Below are 26,862 nucleotides of genomic sequence, written 5' to 3' on the forward strand. Positions count from 1 at the left end.
ATGCCACAGTTGTTGTTGGTGCGGTAGTTGTTGTAGGCGCTACAGTTGTTGTTGCGGCAGTTGTTGTTGCGGCAGTTGTTGTATGCGCTACAGTTGTTGTAGGCGCTACAGTTGTTGTTGCTACAGTTGTTGTTCCTGCAGTTGTTGTTGGTGCGGCAGTTGTTGTTGGTGCAGCAGTTGTTGTATGCGCTACAGTTGTTGTAGGCGCTACAGTTGTTGTTGCGGCAGTTGTTGTATGCGCTACAGTTGTTGTAGGCGCTACAGTTGTTGTTGCTACAGTTGTTGTTCCTGCAGTTGTTGTAGGTGCGGCAGTTGTTGTATGCGCTACAGTTGTTGTAGGCGCTACAGTTGTTGTTGCTACAGTTGTTGTTCCTGCAGTTGTTGTAGGTGCGGCAGTTGTTGTATGCGCTACAGTTGTTGTAGGCGCTACAGTTGTTGTTGCGGCAGTTGTTGTTGCGGCAGTTGTTGTATGCGCTACAGTTGTTGTAGGCGCTACAGTTGTTGTTGCTACAGTTGTTGTTCCTGCAGTTGTTGTTGGTGCGGCAGTTGTTTTTGGTGCAGCAGTTGTTGTATGCGCTACAGTTGTTGTAGGCGCTACAGTTGTTGTTGCGGCAGTTGTTGTATGCGCTACAGTTGTTGTAGGCGCTACAGTTGTTGTTGCTACAGTTGTTGTTCCTGCAGTTGTTGTAGGTGCGGCAGTTGTTGTATGCGCTACAGTTGTTGTAGGCGCTACAGTTGTTGTTGCTACAGTTGTTGTTCCTGCAGTTGTTGTAGGTGCGGCAGTTGTTGTATGCGCTACAGTTGTTGTAGGCGCTACAGTTGTTGTTGCGGCAGTTGTTGTTGCGGCAGTTGTTGTATGCGCTACAGTTGTTGTAGGCGCTACAGTTGTTGTTGCTACAGTTGTTGTTCCTGCAGTTGTTGTTGGTGCGGCAGTTGTTGTTGGTGCAGCAGTTGTTGTATGCGCTACAGTTGTTGTAGGCGCTACAGTTGTTGTTGCGGCAGTTGTTGTATGCGCTACAGTTGTTGTAGGCGCTACAGTTGTTGTTGCTACAGTTGTTGTTCCTGCAGTTGTTGTAGGTGCGGCAGTTGTTGTATGCGCTACAGTTGTTGTAGGCGCTACAGTTGTTGTTGCTACAGTTGTTGTTCCTGCAGTTGTTGTAGGTGCGGCAGTTGTTGTAGGTGCTACAGTTGTTGTTCCTGCAGTTGTTGTTACTTCAGCACCAGCTTTTCTATTTTGGAAAATACCTGTTGGAGAACAGATTTTTGTGCATTTATTTAATTTGACGTGTGGAATCTGTAGCTCAATCAGTAGCAGCTTGTAAATATGACAGTAAGTCCTTCTCTCACTGTGACAGCTATCCGTTGACACAAGGATCCTAATGGTTCTCCATCAGGCGCTGGTTCCCCTGTATGTAACGGAAGGACTACCTTCTGTCCAGATGCAAGATGCTTTGACCGGTTTTGAGATGGACTATGTGGCAAATCGGGGAAGCCGGGGGAGAGTGGGGGGGAGGGGGGCTGCGAGAGAGCCCCAGTCTCCAGCAACCTCTCTTGGGTTACCCTCGAGAAGGGAGTCAGCCTCACGGCAGACATGACTCTTTTGCCAAACCCTCATGAGAAGACCCGAATAAACAGGCGTTGATGAATAAGCCGGGTAAATGTACGGTTAGAGGCAAGCATGCGAAGCACCAAGGCAATTGCCACAATGCCAGCTGCTCTGTGTCGGTCTCACCAACAAGCAGAAACAGCTGCCTTGGAGGGGGTACTAGGAAGGTGCACTAGATTAATCCTTGGGGTGAGACGGGGATCCTATGAGGAGAGATTGAGTAGATTGGGCCTATACTCTCTGGAGTTTAGAAGAATGAGAGGTGATCTCATTGAAACATATAAGATTCTGAGGGAGATCAAGGGGTATGGCGAGAAAGCAGGAATGGGGTACTGCATGTTCAGCCATGAACTCATTGAATGGCGGTGCAGGCTCGAAGGGCCGAATGGCCTACTCCTGCACCTATTTTCCATGTTTCTATTGACGGGGTAGATGCCGAGAGGCTAGAACTAGGGGGCATAAGAGGTCGGCCATTTAAGACTGAGTTGAGGAGGAATTTCTTTACTGAGAGGGTTGTGACTCTTTGGAAATCTCTACCCAAAAGGGCTGTGGTTGCTGAATTGTCGAGTATATTCAAGGCTGAGAGAGATAGAGTTTCAAGGGATACGGAGATCGGTCAGTTGAGGTCGAAGATCAGCCATGATCTTGTTGAATGGCTGAGCAGGCTCGAGGGTCCTTATGGCCTACTCCAGCTCCTAATTCTTAGGTGCTTATGCCCACCCTGCAGCCATTGAGGAAATCTGGAGAGTTGGGATGTGTACAACTGGAAGGCATTGCTGGGTGACGAGGAAACACACTCTCAAAGAGTTGGTGGGACTTCCATCGGTGACTGATTCAACCAGCCTGATATTTTGAGGCAATTGAATGACATAGAGGGAAGATTTGAGGCCCGGCGGACGTGGGGCAGAAGGTACCTCAGGAATAGCGGGGGCTATGACTTCGCGGCTCCGGGATGGCTGACACTGGGCAGTGGGCAAGTCTCCTGACTCAGGCCTTAGGCCCTTCCAACACGCAAGCCTACGACGGCCATTTTGGCGTTCAACATGGCGGAGGGCGCGCTGCAGTGGCAGTTTCAGCCCAAAGAGGAACCCCGACGGGTAGAGGGTTTTGATTTATTTTCTGCCGGTGCTGTGAGGGTCAGGAGATGCTCCAAACAATAGCAACGCTTCCCCACTGCTCCCCCCCCCCACCTCCCCATCCTACCCCCCTCCCCCGACGATCACCTCCCGTGCTCGCTTTCCACCCACCGGACGTATGTTAAAATGAGGCCAAGCCCTCAAATTGGGCCTGGCTTTCTCACGGCACTTAAACAGCACCGGAGGAAAATCTATCTCACAGACATGACAGCATTGAAACAGGCCCTTCGGCTCAACCAGCCCATGATGGTGTTTCCCCTTCAGTCATCCGAGTCCCATGTGCTCACCCCTGTTCTCAGAGCCCTGTATCTCGCTTTCCCTGCAAACACCTACCTATCTAACCCGTTCTGAAAAGTTGACATGGCCTCTGCCCCATCTAAGACTGCATTGCACAGAAGGATAACGCTCCTGCTCTCTGTCCTAAATCTCTTGCTCTGGAACGCATTGCCTGAAAGGGTGGTGGAAGCAGATTCGATGGTAACTTTCAGAAGGGAACGGGATTAAACGCTTGAAAAGGAAAAATTTGCAGGGCTACGGGGAAAGAGCCGGGATGAGAGGTGTAATGTATTTGCTTCGTGGGTTCTTTCCTTGTGAATTCGTAGCAACAGATTGCTATTAAGAACTAGTTGGTTTAGCAAAAGGTTTAAACAATCCCACGACACATTACCAGTTCATCCACCAGGCTCCCAACCACCTGTCTCGTCATGGATCCCCTGAACCCAACTGGCTGGGGTTTTATTGAGTCTTGTGAATGTCACGTGACTGGCTAAGCCACTCCCAACTCAACAACTCTATAACTATTTTTAACTAAACTTTAAATCAAGCACCCCCTTTTTGCAAGGGCAGTAGAACCCATAAATTTAGAAATTAACTGGGAACTTTGCCAACCAAATTAAAATTCTGTCCCTGAGGATCCTTCCCAATCTTCCTGGTTAGGAAGAAAACCATCACAATTGATCATTAAGTCAGATTAGCAATAGTAGCACCCTGGGATCTCGTGCCACCAATCTGTTAATTCCTTGAAAGCTCCCATATCATCTACTTCAGTAATAAATCAGGCTCTTATTCACATAAACGTCACGGATTGCAAAATTCATTTGGTTTACATTCATGAGCAGAAAGGCCAATGGAATCTTGGGTTTTATTGCAAAGGGGATGGAGTATAAAATCAGGGAAGTCTTGCCACAGCTATAAGGGGTATTGGTGAGGCCACACCTGGAATACTACGTGCAATTTTGGTTTCCATATTTACGAAAGGATACACTTGCTTTGGAAGCAGTTTAGAGAAGGTTCACCAGGTTGATTCCGGAGATGAGGGGGTTGACTTATGAGAAAAGTTTGAGTAGGTTGGGCCTCTACTCATTGGAGTTCAGAAGAATGAGAGGCGATCTTATCGAAACATATAAGATTATGAGGGGGCTTGACAAGGTGGATGCAGAGAGGATGTTTCCACTAATGGGGGAGACTAGAACTAGAGGGCATGATCTTAGAATAAGGGGCCGCCCATTTAAAACAGAGATGAGGAGAAATTTCTTCTCTCAGAGGCTTGTAAATTGTGGAATTCGCTGCCTCAGAGAGCTGTGGAAGCTGGGACATGAATAAATTTAAGACAGAAATAGACAGTTTCTTAAACGATAAGGGTATAAGGTGTTATGGGGAGCGGGCAGGGAAGTGGAGCTGAGTCCATGATCAGATCAGCCATGATCTTATTGAATGGCGGAGCAGGCTCGAAGGGCCGTATGGCCTACTCCTGCTCCTATTTCTTATGCTCTTATGCATTTTATCGAGGTAATGTGTGGAATACTTCTCTCACCTGCAACAAGCAGAAGTAGAATTGGTCTCAGTGGACCCATGGTGCAGTCTTTGGGTTAGGCACTGGAATTCTGAAAAAAAAGCAAAACGCACCATTTTAATTTTTGCTGCATGCCACCTACATCTCCACTTGACACTATTTCGCTCTGCTACTTACCATTTAACCAGCTGATTATTTGTCGGTGATACCTGATCATATCTACCTGCATACCTACATGCACCTATCTGCTCGACTGCTTATTTCATTACCTTCCTGGTAAGCAGCAGAGAAATTAAGGGATTCAAGGGATATGGGGACAGTGCAGGAAAGTGGAGTTGAGGTAGAAGATCAGCCATGATCTCATTGAATGGCGGAACAGGCTCGAGGGGCCGAATGCCCTACTCTTGCTCCTGATTCTTATGTTCTTATGTTGAATATTGTGTACAGTTTTAGTCTCCTAATCTGAGAAAGGACATTCTTGCTATTGAGGAGTGCAGCGAAGGTTCACCAGACTGATTCCCGGGATAGCAGGACTGACATATAAAGAAAAACTGGATCGAATAGGCTTATCTTCACTGGAATTTAGAAGAATGAGAGGGGATCTCATAGAAACATAGAAAATTCTGACGGGATTGGACAGGTTAGATGCAGGAAGAATGTTCCTGATGTTGGGGAAGTCCAGAACCAGGGATCACAATCTATAAGGGGTAAGCCATTTAGGACCGAGATGAGGAGAAACTTCTTCACTCAGAAAATTGTGTACCTGTGGAATTCTTCACCACAGAGAGTTGTTGAGACCAGTTCGTTAGATATATTCAAAAGGGAGTTAAATGTGGCCCTTACGGCTAAGGGATCAAGGGATATGGAGAGAAGGCAGGAGTGGGGTACTGAAGTTGCATGATCAGCCATGATCATATTGAATGGTGGTGCAGACTTGAAGGGCCGAATGGCCTACTCCTGCACCTATTTTCTATGTTTCTATGTATGTAAACCTGCCCTTTCCATTAAACGCCACCGCGGCAGTACATAGGAAGAGCAGTCGGCCATTTCAACCCCTCGAGCCTGCTCCGCCATACATTTAGATCTGGGCTGATCTACACCTAAACTCCATTTACCCGCCTTTACTCCACATCCCTTGATACCCTTGCCCAACAAAATATGTCAATCTTTGTTCGAATATTTAATTTTCCCAACGTGCGCAGCCTTTTGGAATTCCTTTCTGTGAACAGAGTGACTGCTGCCAACGAACCGGAAGTATTCTGTGCATAAATGTCAGGTCCCACGTTTGAAAAAGTAACGTTACCTCCAACAGACGGAGGAGGTAATAGCAATAGGTACACTTGTACAATAGTACAATAAAACTCTCACAAGCTGAATGAAAGAAATAAAGAGAGAAAGAGAGAGAGCCTAAAGCTCCTGGGTTCCAAGCAATTGTATGAACCTACTCAAAGACCCAGGATAGAATCTGGGGAAAAATCAGAGAATCCCAATAGGGACTGGGAAATGGATCAGACAAGAGGAGAGCCATTGATAGGGCCACAGAATCTAGGTTTCAGCGCAGTATTTGGGGAGGGCTGCACTGTCAGAGTTGCCCCTAGAGATGAGGGGGTTGACTTATGAGGAAAGGTTGAGTAGGTTGGGCCTCTACTCATTGGAATTCAGAAGAATGAGAGGTGATCTTATCGAAACGTATAAGATCATGAGGGGGCCTTGACAAGGTGGATGCAGAGAGGATGTTTCCACTGATGGGAGAGACTAGAACTAGAGGGCATGATTTTAGAATAAGGGGCCGCCCATTTAAAACAGAGATGAGGAGAAATTTCTTCTCTCAGGGGGTTGTAAATCTGTGGAATTCACTGCCTCAGAGAGCTGTGGAAGCTGGGACATTGAATACATTTAAAACAGAGATAGACAGTTTCTTAAACGATAAGGGAATAAGAGGTTATGGGGAGCGGGCAGGGAAGTGGACCCGAGTCCATGATCGGATCAGCCATGATCGTATTAAATGGCGGAGCAGGCTCGAGGGGCCATATGGCCTACTCCTGCTCCTATTTCTTATGTTCTTATGTTCTTTCGGATGAGACGTTTTACATTGCTTTATCTGCTTTATCAGTTCAGGTCCATCCCACCAATATGAACCTTCTCCTTTATATTAGCACACTCGCTTCTGATTCAGAAGATCATGGGTTCAAGTCCCACTCTAAGGACCCGAGCACATAAATCTAGGCTGACACTCCCAGTACAGCACTGCCGGATGTGCTACCTTTCGGATTAGACATTAAACCCAGATGCCCATCTGCCCTCTCGGGAGGGACGTAAAAGATCTATTCCCCATATTAATCCCTCAACCAACATTACTAAAAACAGATTACCTGATCATTATCACATTGCTGTTTGTCGGATCGTTCTGTGCACATATGGGCTGCCTTATTACAACAGTGACTACACTTCCAAAAAAAAAAGCATTTCATTGGCTGTAACCCCTTGAAGTCCTGAATGGGGCAAGTCTTTAGTTTTTACTCAATACTTATACCAATTTGTTAATCCTGTATTTATTGTTTATTATTTTGTAAATGGACAGCGATTTCTAAATAGGTGTTTTGACGGTGATTTTGTCAAGCTTCAAAACCTCATCCACCTGCCAGTTCCTCAAAAAAAATCGGGAGCGAAAATGTCCTGACGTCTGTAGGAAGACTTATTTTTTTTTAAAGAAAATTGAGAGTCTTTACCTTCCTTTAAGTATTGCCGGAATGCCAGAAAAGGTAACATCTGGAGCGAACAAAGGAATTGACAATTCAACACTGTTTTCAGGGGCTGGAATGTCTCTTCCCTCGGGCATTGAGACCGGCCAAACTGGGAACAAAACTAACTCAGCGCACAACGGCAATCTGCCCTGGGATCTCCCGGACTGCACGGGTTAGTCCGAAAGCAGATGTGGCCTTCTTTACCCTCAAGATTATCGGTGCATCGCCGCCCCATTAACCACTCACTAACCAAGCTCATGGTCGACAGGGCTGTAGTAATACCCGCCCTCCTGTATGGCTCAGAGACATGGACCATGTACAGTAGACACCTCAAGTCGCTGGAGAAATACCACCAACGATGTCTCCGCAAGATCCTGCAAATCCCGGGGAGGACAGACGCACCAACGTTAGCGTCCTTGACCAGGCCAACATCCCCAGCATTGAAGCACTGACCACACTCGATCAGCTCCGCTGGGCGGGCCACATTGTTCGCATGTCAGACACGAGACTCCCAAAGCAAGCACTCTATTCAGAACTCCTTCACGGCAAATGAGCCAAAGGTGGGCAGAGGAAACGTTACAAGGGCACCCTCAAAGCCTCCCTGATAAAGCCCAACATTCCCACCGACACCTGAGAATTCCTGGCCAAAGACTGCCCTAAGTGGAGGAAGTGCATCCGGGAGGGCGCTGAGCACCTCGAGTCTCGTCGCCGAGAGCATGCAGAAATCAAGCGCAGGCAGCGGAAGGAGCATGCGGCAAACCTGTCCCACCAACCCTTTCCCTCAACGACTATCTGTCCCACCTGTGACAGGGACTATGGTTCTTGTATTGGACTGTTCAGCCGCCTAAGGACTCATTTTTAGAGTGGAAGCAAGTCTTCCTCGATTCCGGGGGACTGCCTATGATGATGATGAAATCTGATAAATGAAGATGCAAACTGAACCACATGAAGCAAAGCTTTTCTTCCCCCTGAGAGTTGTGCAGCGAAACCCCAACATTTTAACGGGTGAATAAGCACAGTATTTCAGCATATCTGCAGAGACAGCAATGGCCAAATTGGACTTTGATGAGAAGACCACATAAAAGTTTGAACAGGACCCAAGTACGCAGCCTGCTCACCATTAAATACATACCAGCTTTCGTGTTCAGTCCGGTGCACTGAGTCCCATTTCCACATAAGCATACAAATCCATTCTTTACCAAGTAATTCTAAGCTAAATTTAAAAACCTACTGCTTTAGAAATTCAACGAACTCTTTCAGCGCATCAGATATCATGCTCCGATCCAGCAACAATTCACTTGCACTGATAAAGAACTGTCCATTTTCAGCTTTGTGAAGCATCTTGAGGGTGATTTACAGCTTTGGTCCCAATCTACGTAACACAGCAACAGAACTTCCCAAAGGTACGATACATCTATATTGTGTATTAAACACGTAGATAGCACCTGTTTCTCAGCCTGTAGTGAAATCTTACAATGGGAATCCAGTACATTGACCTTAAAAGCAGCCACATTACAAGTCTTGCACGTTAATACATTGACTTAGTATACATTTATTTTAAGATGTATTCAATTCTGATAATCAATCTTTGTATTGACCATATACTCTGGATGAAAACGTGCTCTGCAGATAGTTGGTTGACTAGCCAATCAGAAATTACCTCAATTTATCCATGGCAGAAATTTCTGTAAGTTGATGTTTAAAAGACATAACTATGGTTAAAATGGTAATGAAATTTCACATAAAATTACCTCTAATCTAAGCAGGTGCTTTCGCTGTTTAATCCTTTCCAAGCTTCCAAATTTGTTTAAGCAACACAGATGAGGAGCGGATGTCTGGAGCTGATATCTCCTCAACTGCTACCTGTTCCTTCTGTTGCAGATAGATTGCTATTTGCTGTCTGCTGAGGGCTTATGTGAGTATAGCTGGTATCACATTTCGTAATTTCATGACGCCTTTTCCTTTTGTCTTTCTCTGTTGGGCCCTTGAGGTAAGGAGCTGACTATGAGCAATGGAATGCTCGCCAAACTGGTCCCACCACTCCTTGACGTTGACTGACTGAATTTTTTTTTTAAGACCCCTCTAGTCTTTTAAAAAGTTATTTTCTCTGCCCCCTCATCCAGGTCTCCCACCAGACTGTGGGTGGCCTCCCCAGCCTCCTTCAGCCCTGCTAGCGGGAGACGTGGTGGGTGGGGACATGATGGTCTTGATTGACTTCCCAATGTTTTTTTTTCTCTCTTTGCCTCTGTTACTTCACTCGGTGGATTATTCTAAATCAGTGGATCAACAACCCTTACTTAAATTAAACAAAACCAGACAGCTGTTGGAAACATTCAAGCAACAGCTGTGGAGAGGGGTTGTGATCTGTCTTTGGGACTTGAGCATAAAAAATCTAGGCTGACACTCCCAGTGCAGTGCTGAGGGAGTGTTGCACTGTCGGGGGTGCCATCTTTCGGATGTGACATTAAACCGAGGCCCCGTCTGACCCTTAGGTGAACGTAAAAGATCCCAGGGCATTATTTCGAAGAAGAGCTGTGGAGTTATCCCTGGTGTCCTGGGGCCAATATTTATCCCTCAATCAACATAACAAAAAAATAGATTATCTGAGTCATTATCACATTGCTGTTTGTGGGAGCTTGCTGTGCGCCAATTGGCGTTTCCCACATTACAACAGTGACTGCACTCCAAAAATAGTTCATTGGCTGTAAAGCGCCTTGAGATGTCCGGTGGTTGTGAAATGCAAGCCTTTCTTTTTCTCTTAACACTTCCGGCCTTTTTTAATGACCTTTTGTCACAACTTCATCAACCTGACAAATTCTTCCCCTTCCCACACATGCTGCCTAACCTGCTGAGTGTTTCTAGCAGGTTTTATTTCAGATTGGCAGCATTTTGCCTGTTACCAAATGAAGTTTTATAGTAGTGCCTGATGTATGAAAGAAAGAAAGAAAGAACGCGGCAGCCAGGTTGCGCACAGCAAGATCCCACAAACAGCAAGGTGCTAATGACCAGATAATCTGTTTTAGTGATGCTGGTGGAGGGATAAATATTGGCCGGGACACCGGGGATAACTCCACAGCTCTTCTTCGAAATAGTGCCGTGGGATCTTTTACGTCCACCTGGGAGGGCAGACGGGGCCTCAGTTTAAAGTCTCATCCAAGAGATGGCATCTTTGACAGTGCAGCGCTCCCTCAGCACTGCACTGGAGTGGCAACTTAGATTTCTGTGTTTAAGTCTCTGGAGTGGGACTTGAACCTGCAACCCCTACATTGGCTCCCGGTTAAGCAACGCGTCGATTTCAAAATTCTCAACCTTGTTTTCAAATCCCTCCTTGGCCTCGCCCCTCCCTATCTCTGTAAACTCCTCCAGCTTCACAACCCCCCGAGATGACTGCGCTCCTCTAATTCTGCTCTCTTGAGCATCCCTGATTATAATCGCTCAACCATTGGTGGCCGTGCCTTCTGTTGCTTGGGCCCCAAGCTCTGGAATTCCCTCTCTAAACCTCTCTGCCTCTCTACTTCTCTCTCCTTCTTCAAGAAGCTCCTTAAAACCAAACTCTTTGACCAAGCTTTTGGTCACCTGCGCTAATTGCTAGTTAATGCGGCTCGGTGTTGGGATGTTTCACTGCGTTAAAGGCGCTATATATATACAAGTTGTTGTTGTTGTTGAATAACTCCATGAGACTAGAAGGGGCAGGGGAATAATTGGGGAGCGAAAAATATACTCAGGTCCATGTATATGTAAGGCCTTAGGGTTTCCACCGAGCCCTGCAGATGAAAACAAATCTTACTGCGCTTTCCGCGAGCAATTAGTTCTAAAAAAAAATGTCACAGAACGAGTTACAGGTATTTGTGTTGTTGGTTACTTAGAATTGCAAATATAATACTATAAGGGATGACATTTGATCAATTCATAGCAAGGATTATAATTATATTGTCAGGATGGAGTCTTAACCTGAGGTGGAATTAGATTTAACACCCTTTGATCCTTTATTAATAGGAGGATTTACTTTACTGGTAATACAGTAATTATATTCGCCCATCACTGGTACATTACCTGGTATTATAAAGCTCTGCAAGCATTGTTAAAAAGGTATGAAGTTAGTCCCATACTGTTCCACCATAAAAGCTGTAGCACTCTGAGTCAGCAGGTTGTGGGTTCAAGTCCCACTCCAGAGACTTGAGCACATAAATCTACACTGACACTCCAGTGCAGTGCTGAGGGAGCGCTGCACTGTCGGAGGTGCCGTCTTTCGGATGAGACATTAAACCAAGGCCTCGTCTGCTCGCTCAGGTCGACGTAAATGATCCCGCGGCACTATTTCGAAGAAGAGCAGGGGAGTTATCCCCGGTGCCCTGGCCAATATTTATCCCTCAATCAACATAACCAAAAAAACAGATTATCTGGTCATTATCACATTGCTGTGTGTGGGAGCTTGCTGTGCGCAAATTGGCTGCCGCGTTTCCCACATTACAACAGTGACTGCACTCCAAAAGTACTTCATTGGCTGTAAAGTGCTTTGTGGTCGTGAAAGGCGCTATATAAATGCAAGTCTTTCTTTCATAGCTCCTTGAATAGTTACTTCTGTATTGCCCCACTGCGATGTAAGTCCTGCAGGCTCCAGCGTGGAGATCTCATGGAGCCCGTGGCCACGCCAAGGCTAATTGGTTAGAGTTGCCAATGCCACCACCAGGGAAAGACCCAAAAAGTGCTTCCTCTCCACCCTGGGTACTGAAGTAGCTATAGTGAGCGTTCATTTAAAAATGCTCCTTAAAACCTACCCCACCTATCATCTTCTGACGTGGCTTGGTGGCAAAGTTTACATGGTGTTACATCCTGTGAAAACATCTTGGGACGTTTTACTACGTTAAAGGCGCTATAGTAATACAAGTTGTTGTTGTTGTTGTACAGGGCCTTCAAGAGGCTTGACGTTAAAGAAAAGAAAGACTTTCATTTTTATAGTGCCTGTCCTTATTTTTTATTGTGGGGTGGGTTCCACAGCAGCCATGGATACACAACTAGTTTGAATCGGCAGCTCACAATGGTGTATCGGACCATCGCGCGGCACGGCTGTGAATGTACATACAGGCCACTGAGCGCAGGGTTGCTACGCTGGCCTCTGGCAGAGAGACTGAGGCACCCAACCCAGAATGCAAGGACACCACGCTCACTAAACCGGGGTTTGGTGGTTATGGCAACTGCTTAAGTAAACGTGCAATTGGCCTCCACTCTGTGCCGATTTGGCCAAGGGCAGGACTTGCACTGAGACATTGCTTCTCGGCCTTTTGGCTAAGATCATGCGTAACTGACATGACAGGGGAGTAACCATGACCCCAAAGTGGTTCTCCCTGGATCAGGAAGGTGGTTCTCCTATGCTTTTTGGAAATAGGAGGTGTGTGGGGGGCCTGACCCATCCACCTCCATGGCACGAACCTGGTATTGCAGTACTTCCAGGAACGGTGCAGTGGCTCTAGGCCTTTTGGCTAAGAGCATTGGCGCAGAGTGATCCTTGATGTGTGCAAGGTGACCTCTGGCGTTTGTGATTTGACAAAGAATTGGAAAGATTGGCTACGAATTTAAAAAAAAGACATCGCTTCTCGGCCTTTTGGCTAAGATCAAGTGTAGTGTCTGTTCTTATCAGTTTAATATATGATACGTCCCCTATCTGGGGACCAAATATTAAATTGTTTTTTGGAACAGGGAGATGGAACAGGGGCTTGCTCCGTCCACTCCACGCACCAACCTGGTATTGCAGTGTTTCCAGGAACGGTGCAGCTTCCCCTCTCGGCCTTTTGGCTAAGATCAAGTGTAAATAGCGCAAAGTGATCTTTGGCGCTGGAGTTGATCTGACAAGAATGAACATTAAAAAAAAACCGAGACAGACATCACCTGCTGCTGGAGGGCCATCAACTCGGTCAAAGACGCTCTTTGGTCTTGCCGAAACTTGCTGGTTCTCCAGAGCAAGGAGATGTCCACGTCTGCGTGTTGCAAAATGGCGCAATCCAAGATCCAGGATTACGTGCTGAGGGACGCACTTAAAATTGGTGCAGTCGCCGCAAAGGCACGGTGGGGAAGGGCCACAGTTTAAAGCCCTTCTGCCACGGTAAACCCAGGGGATGGAATCAGCACAAACCCCCACTCGGGCCGTACTTGTAACTTCTTTTTTGTGTACGTGGAGCACCATGATCTGTCAACACCTATGTAGTGCCATGTACAATGCAAGGTCTGTTTCGTAATGCACGTTGGAAAGGAAAAGTGTGAATGTACCGTCACCCATTCCGTGTACTGTGTAGTGACACATGTAATGTAATTTGTTGAATGTACTACAATGTATCCCGTATTGTACCGAATTGTACTTGAACTGAAAAGCAAGCAAATGTATCGAACGGAACTGCCGTCAGCACCCAAATGTAGTGTATGGGATTGCTGACCGCAGCTAAACGTACTGAACTGCTTTTGAATGTACTGTACAAATTTTTATATGAATAAAGTATATTTTGAAATTTAAAAAAAAGCTTGTGAGCAGCCACAGACACAAACCCCGTGTCCCACAAGTCAGCACAGGAAGTTGGAACTGAAGCCACCAACAAAGTCAATAGATCACTGAGCTACAGGAAGTTGCAGCCACACTGCATAGTGTTCATGTCAAAGCAACAGCTTGCATTTATATAGCGCCTTCAACGTAATGAAACTTCCCAAGGTGCGTCAGCGAACAGAATTTGACACCGAGCCACATAAGGAGATATTAGGGCAGGTGACCAAAAGCTTGGTCAAAGAGGTAGGTTTTAAGGTGGATACGGAGCTAGAGAGGCAGAGAGTTTTAGCGAGGGCATTGCAGTGCTTAGGGCCCAGGCAGCTGAAGGCACGGCCGTCGATGGTGGAGTGATTAAAATTGGGGATGCGCAAAAGGCCAGCAATTGTGGAGCACAGCAATCCGGAGGATCGTAGGGCTGGAGGAGATAGGGAGGGACGAGGCCATGGAGGGATTTGTAAGCAAGAATGAGAATTCTAAAATCGAGGTGTTACCGGACCGGGAGCCAGTGTGGGTCAGTGAGCACAGGGGTGACGGGTGAGCGGGACTTGGGGCGACTGCACTGTGATCACAGTGTTCAGTTCTGGTCACCGAGCACATACACTGGAGGCCATGCAGGTGGATCACTCGTGTCAGGGATCTGAGTTCATCGAATCATACCGCACAGAAGCAGGCCTCTCGGCCCACCGGGCCTGTGCTGGCTCTTTGGCAGAGCTCTCCAATTAGTCCCACTCCCCTGCTCTTTCTCCATAGCCCTGTAACGCAAGATCCTGCAAATCCCTTGGGAGGACAGACGCACCAACGTCAGTGTTCTTGATCAGGCCGACATCCGCAGCATCGAAGCACTGACCACACTCGACCAGCTCCGTTGGGCGGGCCACATTGTCCACATGCCCGACACGAGACTCCCAAAGCAAGCGCTCTACTCGGAACTCCGACACGGCAAGCAGGCCCCAGGTGGGCAGAGGAAACGTTTCAAGGACACCCTCAAAGCCTCCCTGATAAAGTGCAACATCCCCACCGACACCTGGGAGTCCCTGGCCAAAGACTGCCCTAAGTGGAGGAAGTGCATCTGGGAGGGCGCTGAGCACCTCGAGTCTCATCACCAAGAGCATGCAGAAAACAAGCGCAGGCAGCGGAAGGAGCGTGTGGCAAACCAGTCCCACCCACCCTTTCCTTCAACCACTGTCTGTCCCACCTGTGACAGGGACTGTGGCTCTCATATTGGACTGTTCAGCCACCTAAGGACTCATTTTAAGAGTGGAAGCAAGTCTTCCTCGATTCTGAGGGACTGCCTATGATGATGATGATGATGTAATGTGTATGAAGAAAGACCGGAATCATCTGAGAAGTGATCTTCTAAAGCTTTATAAGAGAATGGAAAATTTAAATCTGAAATACTATTTTAAATCACATTGTAAGAGTAGAACAAGGGTATACAGGTTCAAACTGTTCAAAGGTTAGTTTCAGGCTGTATTTATCTTCAGTCAATCACAGGCAGTCCTTCGGAATCGAGGAAGACTTGCTTCCACTCTAAACATGAGCCCTTAGGTGGCTGAACAGTCCAATATGAGAGCCACAGTCCCTGTCACAGGTGGGACAGATAGTCATTGAGGGTAAGGGTGGGTGGGACTGGTTTGCCGCACGCTCTTTCCGCTGCCTGCGCTTGGTTTCTGCATGCTCTCGGCGACGAGACTCGAGGTGCTCAGCGCCCTCCCGGATGCACTTCCTCCACTTAGGGCGGACTGGTCTTTGGCCAGAGACTCCCAGGTGTCGGTGGGGATGTTGCACTTTATCAGGGAGACTTTGAGGGTGTCCCTGTAACACTTCTGCTGCCCACCTTTGGCTCTTTTGCCATGAAGGAGTTCTGAGTAGAGTGCTTGCTTTGGGAGTCTCATGTCTGGCATGCAGACAATGTGGCCTGCCCAGCGGAGCTGATCAAGTGTGGTCAGTGCTTTAATGCTGCATTTATCTTGAAGCACTGTGATCACACTGACAGCTTTAGTTAACCCAGTATTAGGGTGACATCTACATGAACTTCTCAAAAGAAATGAGCCTGACAATTAAAGAGTGTTTTTTTTTAAAATGTTTTATTCATTGCCAATCTTTCCAATTCTTTGTCAGATCAACTTGTCAGATCACAAACACCAAAGGTCACCTTGGGCCCATTCAAGGATCACTCTGCGCCAATGCTCTTAGCCAAAAGGCCAAGAGCCAAAGTACTGCAATACCAGGTTCGTGCCATGGAGGTGGATGTGTACCCCCCACACACCTCCTATTTCCAAAAAAGCATAGGAGAACCACCTTCCTGATCCAGGGAGAACCACTTTCTGGTCATGGTTACTCCTCTGTCAGGTCAGTTACGCATGATCTTAGCCAAAAGGCCGAGAAAAGGAAGGAGAAAGAAAGATATAGATTGTTACAATGTAAGAAACGCGGCAGCCAATTTGCGCACAGCAAGCTCCCACAAACACCAATGTGATAATGACCAGGTAAATTGTTTTTGTTATGTTGATTGAGGGATAAATATTGGCCAGGACACTGGGGATAACTCCCCTGCTTTTCTTCAAAATAGTGCCATGGGATCTTTTACATCCACCTGAGAGAGCAGACGGGGCCTCGGTTTAACGTCTCATCCAAAAGACAGCACTTCCAACAGTGCAGCACTCCCTCAGCACTGCACTTGGAGTGTCAGCCTAGATTTATGTGCTCAAGTCCCACTCCAGGGACCCACAACCTTCTGACCCAGAGGCGAGTGTGCTACCCACTGAGCTCCTAGAGTGTGTTCTGGACCTGTGCCAGTCCCACTCAGGTTGTCAGTCAAACGTGCCAAAAATGAACAAAGGGTTGAAATAATCGTGAAGGATTAAATCAAACAGTGGCTTTGAAAAGCAAGCAAACGAAACTGTTTTGAAATCTGATTGCAGTATCTGTCACTACTTAAATAAAATGCGTGATTTGCTAATCTGGTTATTCTGACGGGATTGTTTATCTGCACAAGTTCTGTGCCAGCACTGGGGACAAAGGGATGACTAAAGTGTTCAATGTCTCATTTTACATAAGTACCTTTAGAGCTGCTTTCATGGTGTGCAAGACCTGTTTCTTGCAAGACCACTCCTTAATTATCAGGCTAATTTCTCATCGGAAGTGCACTCGGTTGACACCCGAATACTGGAGAGATACCACCAACGCTGCCTCCTGCAAGATTCTGCAAATCCACTGGGAGGACAGACGCACCAATGTCAGTGTACTCGCTCAGGCCAACATCCCCAGCATCGAAGCACTGACCACACTCGACCAGCTCCGTTGGGCGGGCCACATCGTCCGCATGCATGACACAAGACTCCCAAAGCAAGCGCGCTACTCGGAACTCCTATACGGCAAACGAGCCCCAGGTGGGCAGAGGAAACGTTACAAGGACACTCTCAAAATCTCCCTGATAAAATGCAACATCCCTACTGACACCTCGGAGTCCCTGGCCAAAGACCGCCCTAAGTGGAGGAAGAGCATCCGGGAGGGCGCTGAGCACCTCGAGTCTCGTCGCCGAGAGCATGCAGAAACCAAGCGCAGGCAGCGGAAGGAGCGTGCGGCAAACTAGTCCCACCCACCCTTTCCCTCAACCACTGTCTGTCCCACCTGTGACTGAGACTGTAATTCCCGTATTGGACTGTTCAGTCACCTGAGAACTCACTTTTAGAGTGGAAGCAAGTCTTCCTCGATTTCGAGGGACTGCCTATGCTGATGACAGCTTCCTAATACACGGATCTTTAGCTACTAGGATTCTCTGAGCCCATCAACTGGGGGAAAAGCCCCTCTTTGGTTTAGAGTCAGTAGCGCGGAACCTGTACTCCATGACCCGGCAGCGCGAGCTCAAACAACGTGTGGCTCAGTGGGCAGCACACTCCCCTCTGAGTCAGAAGGTTGTGGGTTCGAGTCCCACTCCAGGGACTTGAGCACATAATCCAGGCTCAAAGTTCAGAGCTGAGGGAGTGCTGCACAGTTGGAGGTGCCGTCTTTTGGGTGAGATGTTAAACTGCGACCCCTGTCTATCCTGTTAGTTGGATGTAAAAGATCCCATGACATTATTTTGAAGAAGTTGCATGATCAGCCATGATCTTATTGAATGGTGATGCAGGTTCGAAGGGCCGAATGGCCTGCTCCTGCATCTATTTTCTATGTTTCTATGTCTAATAGCAATGGAGTTCTCCCCGGAGTTCTGGCTCATATTTATCCCTTAAACAATACCACTAACAACAGATTATCTGGCCTTTATCACGTCACTGTTTGTGGGAGTTTGCTGTGTGCAAATTGGCTGCCGCGTTTCCCACATTATAACAATGACTACGCTTTAAAAGTACTTCATTGGCTGTAAAGCTCTTTGGGAGGGATGTCCGGTGGGAGGGAGGGAAAGAGAGAGAGAGAAAGAAAGAAAGAAAGAGGGAAAGAAAAAGAAAGACGTGCATTTATATAGCGCCTTTCACGACCACCGGACGTCTCAAAGCACTTTACATCCAATGAAGTACGTTTTTGGAGTGCAGTCACCGTTGTAATGTGGGAAACGCGGCAGCCAATCTGCTCCCACAAACAGCAACGTGATAATGACCAGATAAACTGATTTTGTTATGTTGATTGAGAACATAAGAACATAAGAATTAAGAACAGGAGTAGGCCATCTAGCCCCTCGAGCCTGCTCCGCCATTCAACAAGATCATGGCTGATCTAGCCATAGACTCAGCTCCACTTACCCTTAATTTCCTTATTGGTTAAAAATCTATCTATCTGTGATTTGAATACATTCAATGAGCTAGCCTCAACTGCTTCCTTGGGCAGATAATTTCACAGATTCACAACCCTCTGGGAGAAGAAATTCCTTCTCAACTCAGTTTTAAATTGGCTCCTCCGTATTTTGAGGCTGTGCCCCCTAGTTCTAGTCTCCCCGACCAGTGGAAACAACCTCTCTGCCTCTATCTTGTCTATCCCTTTTATTATTTTAAATGTTTCTAGAAGATCTCCCCTCATCCTTCTGAACTCCAACGAGTAAAGACCCAGTCTACTCAATCTATCATCATAAGGTAACCCCCTCATCTCCGGAATCAGCCTAGTGAATCGTCTCTGTACCCCCTCCAAAGCTAAGTAAGGTGACCAAAACTGCATGCAGTACTCCAGGTGCGGCCTCACCAATACCCTGTACAGTTGCAGCAAGACCTCCCTGCTTTTGTACTCCATCCCTCTCGCAATGAAGGCCAACATTCCATTCGCCTTCCTGATTACCTGCTGCACCTGCAAATAACTTTTTGGGATTCATGCACAAGGACCCCCAGGTCCCTCTGCACCGCAGCATGTTGTAATTTCTCCCCATTCAAATAATATTCCCTTTTACTGTTTTTTTTCCCAAGGTGGATGACCTCACACTTTCCGACATTGTATTCCACCTGCCAAACCTTAGCCCATTCGCTTAACCTATCTAAATCTCTTTGCAGCCTCTCTGTGTCCTCTACACAACCCGCTTTCCCACTAATCTTTGTGTCATCTGCAAATTTTGTTACACTACACTCTGTCCCCTCTTCCAGGTCATCTATATATATTGTAAACAGTTGTGGTCCCAGCACCGATCCTTGTGGGACACCACTAACCACCGATTTCCAACCCGAAAAGGACCCATTTATCCCGTCTCTCTGCTTTCTGTTAGCCAGCCAATTCTTTATCCATGCTAATACATTTCCTCTGACTCCGCGTACCTTTATCTTCTGCAGTAACCTTTTGTGTGGCACCTTATCGAATGCCTTTTGGAAATCTAAATACACCACATCCATCGGTACACCCCTATCCACCATTCTCGTTCTATCTTCAAAGAATTCCAGTAAATTAGTTAAACATGATTTCCCCTTCATGAATCATGTTGCGTCTGCTTGATTGCACTATTCCTAGCTAGATGTCCTGCTATTTCTTCCTTAATGATAGTTTCAAGCATTTTCCCCACTACAGATGTTAAACTAACCGGCCTATAGTTACCTGCCTTTTGTCTGCTCCTTTTTTTAAACAGAGGCGTTACATTAGCTGCTTTCCAATCCGCTGGTACCTCCCCAGAGTCCAGAGAATTTTGGTAGATTATAACAAATGCATCTGCTATAACTTCCGCCATCTCTTTTAATACCCTGGGATGCATTTCATTCAGGGATAAATATCGACCAGGACACCTGGGATAACTCCCCTGCTCTTCTTCGAAATAGTGCCGTGGGATCTTTTACGTCCACCTGAGAGGGCAGACAGGGCCTTGGTTTAACGTCTCATCCGAAAGACGGCACCTCTGACAGTTCATCACTCCCTCAGCACTGCACTGGAGTATCAGCCTAGATTTGTCCTGCCCTTGTGTGGGAGAGAGTGGGGATGACTGGAAGTGGACGATGGGGGTCTTTGTGATGGATTAGACAGACAACAGAAAGCTCAATTTAGGGCTAAGCAGTACATCAAGACCCACGACCTCCTGACTCTCGAGGCCAGAATGCTACCCACTGAACCATAGCTGACAAGGGCAACTGGAGTTGACTGTGCACAGGAGGAGGAAGTGTTAGTTCTGAGATCAGACACTACCATCGCCTGTCAGTGAGCTGCAAAGTTCCAGTCTGCTGCCGCTTCCAATTAGTCCTTTTGAATTATGTTCTCAAAATCAGGGTAGTGTTAAAGAAACACACTGCTGCACTTGATTTAAAGTGCAGAGAAGCAGTAAAGTTACACACATTAGTCAGATGCCAATGTCAGTGAGACCTCAGCAATGTTTGCAGGTGTGGGGCGGAGATGGGAGATTGAGAAAACTGAAATATTTCATGGCAATAACACATTTAAAGGTCACAGTCTTGTTATATCAGCAGACGTCCCCTCCATCAAATCTACATGATGGGAAGTCTGGAACAAGGGGGTCACAGTCTCAGGATACGGGGTAGGAAATTTAGGACCGAGATGAGGGGAAATTTTTTCACTCAGCGGCTGGTGAACCTGTGGAATTCTCTACCACAGAAGGCTGTGGAGGCCAAGTCACTGAATGTATTTAAGAGGGAGTTAGATAGATTTCTAGACACAAAAGGTATCAAGGGGTATAGGGACAAGGCGGGAATATGGTGTTGAGATATGGATCAGCCATGATCATATTGAATGGCGGTGCAGACTCGAAGGGCCGAATAGCCTACTACTGCTCCTATTTTCTGTGTTTCTATATTTCTGTAGTCCTTTGCCCATTATTGTAACGCGTGTGTTAAACCATTTCTTTTAAAGAGCAGGTGGAATATAATTGGATTGGTTTCGCTACTGGTATTAGAACAGCGAGCTCCACACTTTCACCATATATATTCTCCCTCAGTCAGACCGATTAACGCCGTAAATCATTGGATGCAGGCACAACCTATTCAGTATCAATCAATTCTGATATTTTCCATCTATTCATCTGCCCTCATACAGATCCGTTGTGCTGCCTTGTGACAAATCCACACTTGTGCGTGTAGCTTTACTCCTGAGATTCCAACACACAGAAAGTGCCAGCATGTCACCATTGACATAAAATAAAAAAGCACCTGTCCTATCCAGAACAAAACTATTCAATTGGGAATCCAGCCTATTTGCCTCATAAATTAAATCTTTATAATAAACAAAGCTCACTGGTTACATACATACATATTATTAATATGCAACAGCATTTAAAGCAAATTAAATATTTTGAGTCATCGGCCCAACATTTTACACTGCCCGCTAATTAATCCATTAGTCGCTTAAACAATCTTTCTTCTCACTATAATAAATCAATTCCAATCCACCAAATAAATGAATAATTCCACCACGAGTGACAAGATCAATAAATACCTCTATAAATAACGCTCAGTCCTTGTGTGTCTTCGACTGACTTGGCTCCTGGCTCTCAAATATTTATCTGTCTCCTGTGCTGTGTGTTTTGGGGAGGTGGTCAGTGTCACATTTCAAGTGACGTCTGCTTTACGTACTTACCCTCACGTTTTGTCTGAGGTATTTAGAACACTTCGCATTGCAAAGTTAAGCATGTCATAATTCTGATTATTTTCGCCTCCATTCAGTCATTCATTCCTTTTTTTGTTCATCCATCCCTCAAATGGCAAATTCATGTGCTAAAAATAACTACATGTAAAGAAATAGCCCCACTTTATCTTGCAGGTTTAGAACCTGTCTATTACTATTGAACCGACATTGACAACCAGAAGGTATTTTCAAGGCGTTGTCCAAACAGACAAAGAAGCAGCAACTAAAAGTTAAGGTATGCAGTTAAACTGGAAATGCATAGCCCAAATCAGATCACTTTCTCACACTCCAAGTTTCTAAATCGACCTGTATTATGCACAAAAAACAGCAGTGCACAATATTCTAAACTTTCATTGTCAAGCAATCCATAAATGCAACAATGATATGCACGAACACACATGCAGAGCTTTACACACATAAAATGCTGAGTGATTGTACAATGAGTGTTAAAAAAAAGTATTGGGCTAATCCTACTTAAATTCTTACAGGGTTTGACAGGGTAGATGCAGGGAGGGTGTTTCCCCCTGGCTGGGGAGTCTAGAACCAGGGGTCACAGTCTCAAAATAAGGGGTCGGCCATTTAGGACTGAGATGAGGAGAAATTTCTTCACTTAGAGGGTGGTGAATCTTTGGAATTCTCTACTTCAGAGGTCTGTGCAGGCTCAGTCGTTGAGTATATTCAAGAAAGAGATCGATAGATTTTTGGATATTAAGGGGATCAACAGAAAAGGGGATAGTGCAGGGAAGTGGAGTTGAGGTAAAAGATCAGCCACGATCTCATTGAATGGCGGAGCAGGCTCGAGGGGCCGAATGGCCTACTCCTGCTCCTAATTCTTATGTTCAGTGCGGTGGATAATCGCTGGATCCCAACTGAAATGGGCTCATTGTCATGGTTGTTTTAGTTTGAGGTAGCTGCTTATCTCAATTTCCCCGAATGGCCTACTCCTGCTTCTAATTCTTATGTTAAATGGACAAGTACAAGCAAGCTACTTCTAAAAAGTTCTACGTTAAAAAGAAAGACCACCGAATGTCTCAAAGCGCATTACAGCCAATGAAGTACTTTTGGAGTGTAGTCACTGTTGTAATGTGGGAAATGCGGCAGCCAATTTGCACACAGCAAGCTCCCACAAACAGCAATGTGATAATGACCAGATAATCTCTTTTTGTTATGTTGATTGAGGGATAAATATTGGCCCCAGGACACCAGGGAGAACTCCCCTGCTGTTCCTCGAAATAGTGGCACGGGATCTTTTACGTCCACCTGGGAGAGCAGGCGGGGTCTCGGGTTAACGTCTCGTCCGAAAAATGGCATCTCCGACAGTGCAGCGCTCCCTCAGCTCTGCATTGAAGCATCAGCCTAGATTTGTGTGCTCAAGTCTCTGGAGTGGGATTTGAACCTACAACCTTCTGACTTAGAGGCAAAAGTGCTACCCACTGAGCCACAGCTTACATTAGGATTATGTATTCGCCTCAAACATTTTTGGGTGCTTTTCCAGTTTATTAGGAGTTCTGCTTGTCACCAACTTGATGTTTGCTGTGGCTCAGTGGGTAGCACTCTTGCCTCTGAGTCAGAAGGTTGTGGGTTACAAGTCCCACTCCAGAGACTTGAGCACATAACTATAGGCTGATACACTGTCGGAGGTGCTGTTGTTTGGAAGAAGAGCAGGGGAGTTCTCCCCTCAGTCAACATCGCTAATACAGTTTATCTGGCTGTTATCATATTGCTGTTTGTGGGAGCTTGCTGTGCACTGCTGCATTTCCTACATTACAACAGCTCTTTGGGATTCTGGTGGTCGTGAAAGGTGCTATATAAATGCAAGTCTTTCTTTCATTCTTTTAAATTAAACCAGGCTAAAAAGATTCTTCCCTTAATATTTACATTCCTAAAAATGTATTCCTCACCCCCCATCCCCACCCCCAATATGTAACCACATGGTTTGTTCAGTGAGAAGTTGCATTAAGTTCAGTGAATGTTCAACTTTCTGGTGTTTATTTTTCTGATTTCTGGTTAAAAAAAATTCCCACGTTCTCTGGAATTTTCCCCGAGTTTTCAGTGCTTTTCATTTGGAAAGAAAAGAGTTCAAATCCAGGCTTTGGAGCTGCAAATAGCCTAGGCCAACACGACAGGGCAGTCCTGAGAGAGTGCTGCATTGCTGGAGGGGCTGCCTTTTAGATGAGATGTTAAGATGCCATATACGCCCTGATTACAGGTGTCTACGAGCGCAAAGTCGTTCATTGTGCAAAGCAGTTTAGGATAGGAAGCTTTCAGAATGTTCCTGAGAGATATTGGGCCCAAGTTCTGCCCCCTGTAAAAACATCGCACCTCCATGAGGTGCGCCAACTTTCTAGAATAAAAAGGACTCCAAAAAGTTACCTTCTAATTCTCCAAGCTCCTCAGGACGTCTTCGGCCTTGGCGTAGCGCAGCACAAGGGGTGGGGGAGGGGGGGGCGGAGCCAGGTCCCGCCGCTGAAAACAGTGCCGATCTCTGCACATGCACGCTAGACTGTGCGTGCATGTGCAGTAGCTCCTCGCAGCCCGAATCTCTGCAAGCTGTGTGGGAGGGGCCCGAAGCACGCCGCCCCTAGACCTGGCCGAATGGGCTCAATCATCAGCAGCCCGCTGTCGCGTTTAGACTCCTGTTCAGCCTCCCCCCGAACCCTGCGACCAGCCTCCGTTCACCCCCCCTCCTCCCCCCCCCAAGTTCAGCTTCCCATTCAGCCTGCCCCTCCCTCCCATTCAGCCCCTCCTCCCCCTTCCTCCTCCCCCTCCACCCCCTCCCTCCTTCTCCCCCACTCCCCCCTCCACCTCCTCTCCCCCCACACTTCACTGTCAGAAACACAGAAAGACACTGACAGAGACACAGAGAGAGAGAGAGAGACACTGACAGAGACAGAGACACAGAGAGAGACACTGACAGAGACAGAGAGAGAGAGACACTGACAGAGACAGAGAGAGAGAGAGAGAGAGACAGAGACACTGACAGAGACAGAGAGAAAGACACTGGCAGAGACAGAGAGTCACTGACAGAGACAGAGAGAGAGAGACACTGACAGAGACAGAGACACTGACACAGAGAGAGAGAGAGACACTGACAGAGACAGAGAGAGAGAGACACTGACAGAGACAGAGAGAGAGACACTGACAGAGACAGAGAGAGAGAGAGACTGACAGAGACAGAGAGAGAGAGAGAGACACTGACAGAGACAGAGAGAGAGAGACACTGACAGAGACAGAGACAGAGAGAGACACTGACAGAGACAGAGAGAGAGACACTGACAGAGAGAGAGAGTGACACTGTCAGAGACAGAGAGAGAGAGACACTGACAGAGACAGAGACAGAGAGAGACACTGACAGAGCCAGAGAGAGAGACACTGACACAGAGAGAGAGAGACACTGACAGAGACAGAGAGAGAGACACTGACAGAGAGAGAGAGACACTGTCAGAGACAGAGAGAGAGAGACACTGACAGAGACAGAGACAGAGAGAGACACTGACAGAGCCAGAGAGAGAGACACTGACACAGAGAGAGAGAGAGACACTGACAGAGACAGAGAGAGAGAGAGACACTGACAGAGACAGAGAGAGAGACACTGACAGAGAGAGAGAGACACTGACAGAGACAGAGAGAGAGAGAGGCACTGACAGAGACAGAGAGACACTGACAGAGACAGAGAGAGAGAGACACTGACAGAGACAGAGAGACACTGACAGAGAGAGAGAGAGAGAGACACTGACAGAGACAGAGAGAGAGAGAGTGAGACACTGACAGAGACAGAGAGAGAGAGACACTGACAGAGACAGAGAGACGCTGACAGAGAGAGAGAGAGAGAGAGAGACACTGACAGAGACAGAGAGAGACTGACAGAGACAGAGAGACACTGACAGAGACAGAGAGAGACAGAGAGACACTGACAGAGACAGAGAGACACTGACAGAGACAGAGAGAGAGAGAGAGACACTGACAGAGACACAGAGAGAGAGAGAGACACTGACAGAGACATGGACAGAAACACAGAGAGAGGCTGACAAAAACTCCTTTCCTTCACATAAAGGTCGGACTTCTATTTTTTATTTGTTATTGATTAGTTGCTTGTTACTTTGGTCTTGGTGCTTTAAGGGCAGGGTTCCTTCTATTTTTTATTTGTTAATTAATTGCTTATTACTTTTTGTGCTTTGTTTAGTGCTTAGTGCTTTAAATGTGCTTATGCTTCTTTAATGTTGTTGTGAAAGTATTTAGCGCTTTGGAAAATCCTCTAACTTCCCCGCCCCCCCCATTGAAGATGATGTGTCTGCCTCAGCCGGGAGCCTACACTTGCTTATTTATAAAAAGAGAAACAACTGTCCTCACTCAGCAGGTATAAAGCAAAATATCATCGCAAGAGGTTTTAAGCCACTTTAAGTGATGTGTTTAATGCTTCCCACCCCCGTCTCTGGCTGTGCCTGCACTGAGCTTAACCTACAAAAGTGGACACTTACTCCATTCTAAGTTAGTTTGGAGTAAGTTTTTGCTGCCTAAATTTGCAAAACAGGCGTAAGTGGCTGGACACGCCCCCTTTTGAAAAAAAATCTGAACTAAAACGAAACTGAACTAACTCACTAGAACTGGAGCAAATTAAATGCCGAAAACTGCGATTTCTAAGATACTCCAAACTAAACTAGTTGCTCCAAAAAAATTGGAGCAACTCAAGCCAAAACTTGGGTCCACGATGAGTTGCTTTATAAATACAGATAATTCAGCAGCGAAACGCTAAAGGGGAGAAATTCGAGTCATTTGCGCCTTACGTTCGCGCCCGGCTTTGTGACCGGGCGCAGTGCCGCTAACGACTCCCGCTAAATTGGGCGGGAGTTTAGCAGCAGCGCCACGGCATTGCGCCCTGATCTCTTGCGCCCGGAGATCGCGACATCATCGCCGTGCGCAGCGCCCCCTTAGCGCCCGGGACCCTAAATTGGGTATCGCCACTGAAGCAGCGGCGGGCAATGACAGCGACAAATTCAGGGGGCGCATACTGGGCG

At 46.7% G+C, this 26,862-nt stretch overlaps 1 protein-coding gene, 1 non-coding gene and 2 pseudogenes across 2 annotated transcripts; 3 read left to right on the forward strand and 1 right to left on the reverse strand.

Annotated features, from left to right (window-relative positions):
* LOC139233557 (keratin-associated protein 4-2-like) lies at nucleotides 1–26,670 on the forward strand. Its single transcript, XM_070863960.1, has 4 exons — nucleotides 1–23; nucleotides 388–770; nucleotides 22,030–22,082; nucleotides 26,578–26,670. The coding sequence occupies exons 1-4, from the start codon at nucleotides 1–3 to the stop codon at nucleotides 26,668–26,670; spliced, it is 552 nt and encodes a 183-aa protein (XP_070720061.1).
* Nucleotides 586–26,862, reverse strand: part of LOC139233726 (small ribosomal subunit protein uS8-like) — a 48,884-nt pseudogene continuing 22,607 nt past the window's right edge.
* LOC139234209 (U2 spliceosomal RNA) lies at nucleotides 12,545–12,745 on the forward strand (annotated as a pseudogene).
* Nucleotides 12,865–13,055, forward strand: LOC139234281 (U2 spliceosomal RNA). Its single transcript, XR_011588316.1, has one exon. It is a non-coding gene; the product is annotated as a U2 spliceosomal RNA (small nuclear RNA).

This window comes from Pristiophorus japonicus, chromosome 21 (genome assembly GCF_044704955.1).
Source record: "Pristiophorus japonicus isolate sPriJap1 chromosome 21, sPriJap1.hap1, whole genome shotgun sequence".
NCBI lineage: Eukaryota > Metazoa > Chordata > Chondrichthyes > Pristiophoridae > Pristiophorus > Pristiophorus japonicus.